General features: G+C 39.9%; 1 protein-coding gene across 2 annotated transcripts in view; it reads left to right on the forward strand.

Annotated features, from left to right (window-relative positions):
* Positions 1-9,350, forward strand: part of LOC139760426 (uncharacterized) — a 135,278-nt gene extending 125,928 nt beyond the window's left edge. For both annotated transcript variants that reach the window (XM_071683660.1, XM_071683649.1), the window contains exon 10: positions 9,165-9,350. In XM_071683660.1, coding sequence (XP_071539761.1) covers positions 9,165-9,212 — 48 coding nt within the window. In that variant the 3' untranslated portion in view covers positions 9,213-9,350. The remainder of the gene's footprint in view (positions 1-9,164) is intronic.
* The last annotated feature ends 481 nt before the right edge of the window (positions 9,351-9,831 follow it).

Here is a 9,831-nt window from a genome sequence, read left to right on the forward strand (position 1 = left end):
TCCATTGACAGCACATCGACCCCGGTGTACCACATCGTTCCAGTTCACTCTATTCCTTGCACGCCTTTCACCCTCCTGCATGTTCAGGCCCCGATCACTCAAAATCTTTTTCATTCCATCTTTCCACCTCCAGTTTGGTCTCCCACTTCTTGTTCCCTCCACCTCTGACAGATATATCCTCTTCGTCAATCTTTCCTCACTCATTCTCTCCATGTGACCAAACCATTTCAAAACACCCTCTTCTGCTCTCTCAACCACACTCTTTTTATTACCACACATCTCTCGTACCCTATTATTACTTACTCGATCAAACCACCTCACACCGCGTATTGTCCTCATACATCTCATTTCCAGCACATCCACCCTTCTCCGCACAACTCTATCCATAGCCCACGCCTCGCAACCATATAACTTTGTTGGAACCACTATTCCTTCAAATATACCCATTTTTGTTTTCCGCGAAAATGTTCTCGACTTCCACACATTCTTCAACGCTCACAGAACTTTCGCCCCCTCCCCCTCCCCCACCCTATTATTCACTTCTGCTTCCATGGTTCCATCCGCTGCCAAATCCACTCCCAGATATCTAAAACACTTCACTTCCTCCAGTTTTTCTCCATTCAAACTTACCTCCCAATTGACTTGTCCCTCAACCCTACTGTACCTAATAACCTTGCTCTTATTCACATTTACTCTCAGCATTCTTCTTTCACACACCTTACCAAACTCAGTCACCAGCTTCTGCAGTTTCTCACATGAATCAGCCACCAGCGCCGTATCATCAGCGAACAACAACTGACTCACTTCCCAAGCTCTCTCATCCACAACAGATTGCATACTTGCCCCTCTTTCCAGAACTCTTGCATTCACCTCTCTAACAACCCCATCCATAAACAAATTAAACAACCATGGAGACACCACTAAAAGGGGAAGGAGCGGGGGCTGGAAATCCTCCCATCTCATTTTTTTTTTCTAAATTTTCCAAAAGAAAGAACAGAGAAGGGGGCCAGGTGAGGATATTCCCTCAAGGGCCCAGTCCTCTGATCTTAACGCTACCTCACTAATACGGGAAATTGCGAATAATATGAAAGAAAGAAATATATATATATATATATATATATATATATATATATATATATATATATATATATATATATATATATATATATATTTTTTTTTTTTTTATACTTTGTCGCTGTCTCCCGCGTTTGCGAGGTAGCGCAAGGAAACAGACGAAAGAAATGGCCCAACCCCCCCCCATACACATGTATATACATACATCCACACACGCAAATATACATACCTACACAGCTTTCCATGGTTTACCCCAGACGCTTCACATGCCTTGATTCAATCCACTGACAGCACGTCAACCCCGGTATACCACATCGCTCCAATTCACTCTATTCCTTGCCCTCCTTTCACCCTCCTGCATGTTCAGGCCCCGATCACACAAAATCTTTTTCACTCCATCTTTCCACCTCCAATTTGGTCTCCCTCTTCTCCTTGCTCCCTCCACCTCCGACACATATATCCTCTTGGTCAATCTTTCCTCACTCATCCTCTCCATGTGCCCAAACCACTTCAAAACACCCTCTTCTTCTCTCTCAACCACGCTCTTTTTATTTCCACACATCTCTCTTACCCTTACGTTACTCACTCGATCAAACCACCTCACACCACACATTGTCCTCAAACATCTCATTTCCAGCACATCCATCCTCCTGCGCACAACTCTATCCATAGCCCACGCCTCGCAACCATACAACATTGTTGGAACCACTATTCCTTCAAACATACCCATTTTTGCTTTCCGAGATAATGTTCTCGACTTCCACACATTCTTCAAGGCCCCCAGAATTTTCGCCCCCTCCCCCACCCTATGATCCACTTCCGCTTCCATGGTTCCATCCGCTGCCAGATCCACTCCCAGATATCTAAAACACTTCACTTCCTCCAGTCTTTCTCCATTCAAACTCACCTCCCAATTGACTTGACCCTCAACCCTACTGTACCTAATAACCTTGCTCTTATTCACATTTACTCTTAACTTTCTTCTTCCACACACTTTACCAAACTCAGTCACCAGCTTCTGCAGTTTCTCACATGAATCAGCCACCAGCGCTGTATCATCAGCGAACAACAACTGACTCACTTCCCAAGCTCTCTCATCCCCAACAGACTTCATACTTGCCCCTCTTTCCAAAACTCTTGCATTTACCTCCCTAACAACCCCATCCATAAACAAATTAAACAACCATGGAGACATCACACACCCCTGCCGCAAACCTACATTCACTGAGAACCAATCACTTTCCTCTCTTCCTACACGTACACATGCCTTACATCCTCGATAAAAACTTTTCACTGCTTCTAACAACTTTCCTCCCACACCATATATTCTTAATACCTTCCACAGAGCATCTCTATCAACTCTATCATATGCCTTCTCCAGATCCATAAATGCTACATACAAATCCATTTGCTTTTCTAAGTATTTCTCACATACATTCTTCAAAGCAAACACCTGATCCACACATATATATATATATATATATATATATATATATATATATATATATATATATATATACATATATATATATATATAGAAGGCTACTAGACGGGACGGGAGCGGGGGGCCAGAAATCCTCCCCTCCTTGTTTTTTTTAACTTTCTAAAATGGGAAACAGAAGAAGGAGTCACGTGGGGAGTGCTCATCCTCCTCGAAGGCTCAGACTGGAGTGTCTAAATGTGTGTGGATGTAACCAAGATGTGAAAAAAGGAGAGATAGGTAGTATGTTTGAGGAAAGGAACCTGGATGTTTTGGCTATGAGTGAAATGAAGCTCAAGGGTAAAGGGGAAGAGTGGTTTGGGAATGTCTGGGGAGTAAAGTCAGGGGTTAGTGAGAGGACAAGAGCAAGGGAAGGAGTAGCACTACTCCTGAAACAGGAGTTGTGGGAGTATGTGATAGAATGTAAGACAGTAAATTCTCGATTAATATGGGTAAAACTGAAAGTTGATGGAGAGAAATGGGTGATTATTGGTGCATATGCACCTGGGCATGAGAAGAAAGATCATGAGAGGCAAGTGTTTTGGGAGCAGCTGAATGAGTGTGTTAGTGGTTTTGATGCACGAGACCGGGTTATAGTGATGGGTGATTTGAATGCAAAGGTGAGTAATGTGGCAGTTGAGGGAATAATTGGTATACATGGGGTGTTCAGTGTTGTAAATGGAAATGGTGAAGAGCTTGTAGATTTATGTGCTGAAAAAGGACTGGTGATTGGGAATACCTGGTTTAAAAAGCGAGATATACATAAGTATACGTATGTAAGTAGGAGAGATGGCCAGAGAGCGTTATTGGATTACGTGTTAATTGACAGGCGTGCAAAAGAGAGACTTTTGGATGTTAATGTACTGAGAGGTGCAACTGGAGGGATGTCTGATCATTATCTTGTGGAGGCTAAGGTGAAGATTTGTATGGGTTTTCAGAAAAGAAGAGTGAATGTTGGGGTGAAGAGGGTGGTGAGAGTAATGAGCTTGGGAAGGAGACTTGTGTGAGGAAGTACCAGGAGAGACTGAGTACAGAATGGAAAAAGGTGAGAACAATGGAAGTAAGGGGAGTGGGGGAGGAATGGGATGTATTTAGGGAATCAGAGATGGATTGCGCAAAAGATGCTTGTGGCATGAGAAGAGTGGGAGGTGGGTTGATTAGAAAGGGTAGTGAGTGGTGGGATGAAGAAGTAAGATTATTAGTGAAAGAGAAGAGAGAGGCATTTGGATGATTTTTGCAGGGAAAAAATGCAGTTGAGTGGGAGATGTATAAAAGAAAGAGACAGGAGGTCAAGAGAAAGGTGCAAGAGGTGAAAAAGAGGGCAAATGAGAGTTGGGGTGAGAGAGTATCATTAAATTTTAGGGAGAATAAAAAGATGTTCTGGAAGGAGGTAAATAAAGTGCGTAAGACAAGGGAGCAAATGGGAACTTCAGTGAAGGGCGCAAATGGGGAGGTGATAACAAGTAGTGGGGATGTGAGAAAGAGATGGAGTGAGTATTTTGAAGGTTTGTTGAATGTGTTTGATGATAGAGTGGCAGATATAGGGTGTTTTGGTCGAGGTGGTGTGCAAAGTGAGAGGGTTAGGGAAAATGATTTGGTAAACAGAGAAGAGGTAGTAAAAGCTTTGCGGAAGATGAAAGCCGGCAAGGCAGCAGGTTTGGATGGTATTGCAGTGGAATTTATTAAAAAAGGGGGTGACTGTATTATTGACTGGTTGGTAAGGTTATTTAATGTATGTATGACTCATGGTGAGGCGGAATGCGTGCATAGTGCCATTGTACAAATGCAAAGGGGATAAGAGTGAGTGCTCAAATTACAGAGGTATAAGTTTGTTGAGTATTCCTGGTAAATTATATGGGAGGGCATTGATTGAGAGGGTGAAGGCATGTACAGAGCATCAGATTGGGGAAGAGCAGTGTGGTTTCAGAAGTGGTAGAGGATGTGTGGATCAGGTGTTTGCTTTGAAGAATGTATGTGAGAAATACTTAGAAAAGCAAATGGATTTGTGTGTAGCATTTATGGATCTGGAGAAGGCATATGATAGAGTTGATAGAGATGCTCTGTGGAAGGTATTAAGAATATATGGTGTGGGAGGCAAGTTGTTAGAAGCAGTGAAAAGTTTTTATCGAGGATGTAAGGCATGTGTACGTGTAGGAAGAGAGAAAAGTGATTGGTTCTCAGTGAATGTAGGTTTGCAGCAGGGGTGTGTGATGTCTCCATGGTTGTTTAATTTGTTTATGGATGGGGTTGTTAGGGAGGTGAATGCAAGAGTTTTGGAAAGAGGGGCAAGTATGAAGTCTGTTGTGGATGAGAGAGCTTGAGAAGTGAGTCAGTTGTTGTTCGCTGATGATACAGCGCTGGTGGCTGATTCATGTGAGAAACTGCAGAAGCTGGTGACTGAGTTTGGTAAAGTGTGTGAAAGAAGAAAGTTAAGAGTAAATGTGAATAAGAGCAAGGTTATTAGGTACAGTAGGGTTGAGGGTCAAGTCAATTGGGAGGTAAGTTTGAATGGAGAAAAACTGGAGGAAGTAAAGTGTTTTAGATATCTGGGAGTGGATCTGGCAGCGGATGGAACCATGGAAGCGGAAGTGAATCATAGGGTAGGGGAGGGGGCGAAAATCCTGGGAGCATTGAAGAATGTGTAGAAGTCGAGAACATTATCTCGGAAAGCAAAAATGGGTATGTTTGAAGGAATAGTGGTTCCAACAATTTTGTATGGTTGCGAGGCCTGGGCTATGGATAGAGTTGTGCGCAGGAGGGTGGATGTGGTGGAAACAAGATATTTGAGGACAATGTGTGGTGTGAGGTGGTTTGATCGAGTAAGTAATGTAAGGGTAAGAGAGATGTGTGGAAATAAAAAGAGCGTGGTTGAGAGAGCAGAAGAGGGTGTTTTGAAATGGTTTGGGCACATGGAGAGAATGAGTGAGGAAAGATTGACCAAGAGGATATATGTGTCGGAGGTGGAGGGAACGAGGAGAAGTGGGAGACCAAATTGGAGGTGGAAAGATGGAGTGAAAAAGATTTTGTGTGATCGGGGCCTGAACATGCAGGAGGGTGAAAGGAGGGCAAAGAATAGAGTGAATTGGAGCGATGTGGTATACCGGGGTTGACGTGCTGTCAGTGGATTGAATCAGGGCATGTGAAGCATCTGGGGTAAACCATGGAAAGCTGTGTAGGTATGTATATTTGCATGTGTGGACGTATGTATATACATGTGTATGGGAGTGGGTTGGGCCATTTCTTTCGTCTGTTTCCTTGCGCTACCTCTCAAACGCGGGAGACAGCGACAAAGCAAAAAAAATATATATATATATATATATATATATATATATATATATATATATATATATATATATATATATATATATATATTGCGGGAAATAGCGAATAGTATGAAAAAAAAAAAAAAATATATATATATATATATATATATATATATATATATGTGTGTGTGTGTGTGTGTGTGTATGTATATATATATATATATATATATATATATATATATATATATATATATATATTTTTTTTTTTTTTTTTTTTTTTTTTTGCTTTGTCGTTGTCTCCCGCATTTGCGAGGTATATATGAAGCAAGGGGTAGCGATGCTGTTTTCTGTGTGGCGGGGTGGCGACGGGAATGGATGAAGGCAGCAAGTATGAATATGTACATGTGTATATATGTATATGTCTGTGTATGTATATGTATGTATACGTTGAGATGTATAGGTATGTATATGTGCGTGTGTGGACGTGTATGTGTATACATGTGTATGTGGGTGGGTTGGGTCATTCTTTTGTCTGTTTCCTTGCGCTACCTCGCTAATGCGGGAGACGGCGATTAAGTATAAAAGAAAAGAAAGAAATATATATTTATATATATATATTTATGAATGTAGGTTTGCGGCAGGGGTGTGTGATGTCTCCATGGTTGTTTAATTTGTTTATGGATGGGGTTGTTAGGGAGGTAAATGCAAGAGTCCTGGAAAGAGGGGCAAGTATGAAGTCTGTTGGGGATGAGAGAGCTTGGGAAGTGAGTCAGTTGTTGTTCGCTGATGATACAGCGCTGGTGGCTGATTCATGTGAGAAACTGCAGAAGCTGGTGACTGAGTTTGGTAAAGTGTGTGGAAGAAGAAAGTTAAGAGTAAATGTGAATAAGAGCAAGGTTATTAGGTACAGTAGGGGTGAGGGTCAAGTCAATTGGGAGGTGAGTTTGAATGGAGAAAAACTGGAGGAAGTGAAGTGTTTTAGATATCTGGGAGTGGATCTGTCAGCGGATGGAACCATGGAAGCGGAAGTGGATCATAGGGTGGGGGAGGGGGCGAAAATTTTGGGAGCCTTGAAAAATGTGTGGAAGTCGAGAACATTATCTCGGAAAGCAAAAATGGGTATGTTTGAAGGAATAGTGGTTCCAACAATGTTGTATGGTTGCGAGGCGTGGGCTATGGATAGAGATGTGCGCAGGAGGATGGATGTGCTGGAAATGAGATGTTTGAGGACAATGTGTGGTGTGAGGTGGTTTGATCGAGTGAGTAACGTAAGGGTAAGAGAGATGTGTGGAAATAAAAAGAGCGTGGTTGAGAGAGCAGAAGAGGGTGTTTTGAAATGGTTTGGGCACATGGAGAGAATGAGTGAGGAAAGATTGACCAAGAGGATATATGTGTCGGAGGTGGAGGGAACGAGGAGAAGAGGGAGACCAAATTGGAGGTGGAAAGATGGAGTGAAAAAGATTTTGTGTGATCGGGGCTTGAACATGCAGGAGGGTGAAAGGAGGGCAAGGAATAGAGTGAATTGGAGCGATGTGGTATACAGGGGTTGACGTGCTGTCAGTGGATTGAATCAAGGCATGTGAAGCGTCTGGGGTAAACCATGGAAAGCTGTGTAGGTATGTATATTTGTGTGTGTGGACGTATGTACATGTGTATGGGGGGGGGTTGGGCCATTTCTTTCGTCTGTTTCCTTGCGCTACCTCGCAAACGCGGGAGACAGCGACAAAGTATAAAAAAAAAAAAAAAAAAAAATATATATATATATATATATATATATATATATATATATATATATATATATATATATATATATATAGTTGATAATGAAAGAGTAAAAGCAAATTAACAATAATTCCACCTGTTTGTAAGTGAAGAAAAACTTAGAATACACGTATGTCAGCAACATTGTCCATTCATATCTACTCAGTAGCACAAATGCTTGTTTGTGGATTTTAGGAGAAATCTACATCATTTATGTATTATAAATATCTCATTATTAAAGGGTAAAAACATTTTTCATATAAGTAGGAAAACTGTGTGATACAGATGAGAAGAGGAAACAGTTGTTAGGTTAGAGGGTTGAAACTTGTGGCCAGTATTGCTGCAACAGAATCACATGGCCAGAAACTACTTTATTGAAGTATATGCTAAGTTTACACCCAGGATTAAGAGATTCTCAAGATTTATGATATTTTTGCCCCTGAGTAAATAAAAGTAAGTATAGAAAAATCTTTTATGATTTAGTATACAGTTTGATGATATTAAATGATGCTGTTCCTTTCAGATCAGTTTGCTTTTATATTAGCACACTACTCCTTTTCTAGGCACTACAGCTTTACATATGTCAGAACATTTATGCATATTTGTTCACCTCTCATATACATACTCTTTAATTCAAATATCAAAGGTTTCTAGGAATCTGGTGATGTTTGATTTATGAGATAATCCCAGCCTACAAACTCTACCCTTTAGATAAAGACTCATGTGTTATGAACAGTATAACAGTGAAAATGAGCTTTAAATGTTTTGTGTGATTTAGATACATCACTAAAGTAATGAATATTCCAGTTTGATATTGAGGTAAAGCCATTTCATTATCGTATATTGAGGTATAATACCTCTTTTTTCCATAATAAAGCATATTTAAAGTTTATATCTAACCAAATATACCTAACAAATGAAGTGTTTTTCCATAGATGAGCAGGATACTATTGTACATGGGATCCCTTATTAGGGAATGACTGCCTATTTTGGGCAACACAAGCCTACTTGGCTGGATTATAGAGGCATGGATTGTATAATAATTGCTTCTAACCAGAATATAGTGGCATTTTTTATTACAAATATTGCAGATATTTTATGTTTAGTTTTCCTCATACAAACTATTTATAATACTCTATTTATTTTAAGATATATCATGTGGAGTAAGGCCAAAGCCTGTTGAAATAGTTAGAAAGGCATACCATCTTTTTTTTAACTCAGAATAGTAAGGCATTGAAATATGGGTATCTTCTGTCATGACTGGAAAGCCCACATTTGAATATGATCTTTAGTTTGATATTTGTCCCCATCTCCCCACGTAACTCTTTGAATGTCTGTTTATACAAAGTTTTAAACACCACATGTAAAAGATGTATTGTTTCACTGAACATTCAAGATTTTTGTGGTAAAAGTATACATGGTGGTAGTCATAGCCTTAATGTATTTATTCCTATGCTAGAAACAATGGTACATTGATTCAGAAGTGCCATTTTTAGCAAGTGGGAATAGAGTTGTGCTATCTTAGGTACCAAGTAGTAGCTTTCTCATTGTTAACGGAGGTGCTACAAATTTATTTTGTATTGCAGTTAGTTGTGGTCTACTCACTATACTGGATGTTGGCAGGTGAGTTCTAACCCTGTAATATATACATGTGTTATAGTTCCTTAGGTGTACAGAATACAAAATGTAACCTGTAAACATTCCTCTAAACTATGTGATTTTGTAACAAGAAAGAAATAAGTAGAAATACTTTTTTATGTAACATTTGTCGGTCAAGGATGTAGGAGAGATGTAGCCTGTTTGGGATACTAATGTTAGATTCCAACAACATTCCTGGCAGTGCTTACTCAGGGTCATTGACACTTGTGTCATAACCTCCATTGGCTTGCACAGCATATTCTTAGGCTGCCAGTGTGAAACAAAAAAGTTAATTCTGGAATGTAATTTTAACTCATATCATTTGCTGATTTTTTAGTATTACTCATTCTATGAATGTTACTCAAGCTATAGATATCTGTTTGAGCTATTAGCTATAATAGTGAATGATAGTCTGTAATGGTATCATAAGAAAAACCTGGTTGCCGTTATTTTTTGTTTACTATGGATTTTGTTTTCTGTTCCTATTACTAGAATTTCAAGACTTTGCGGAAGACTTGGCATTAGTTTTTAACTTAGTATTTGCTTACCCTCAATTAAGGTTTGGTAGAATTTAAATGAACTGAATTTAGCCATGTATATGCTATCATAAGGTCT

The sequence above is a fragment of the Panulirus ornatus genome, chromosome 3 (genome assembly GCF_036320965.1).
Source record: "Panulirus ornatus isolate Po-2019 chromosome 3, ASM3632096v1, whole genome shotgun sequence".
Taxonomy (NCBI): Eukaryota; Metazoa; Arthropoda; class Malacostraca; order Decapoda; family Palinuridae; genus Panulirus; species Panulirus ornatus.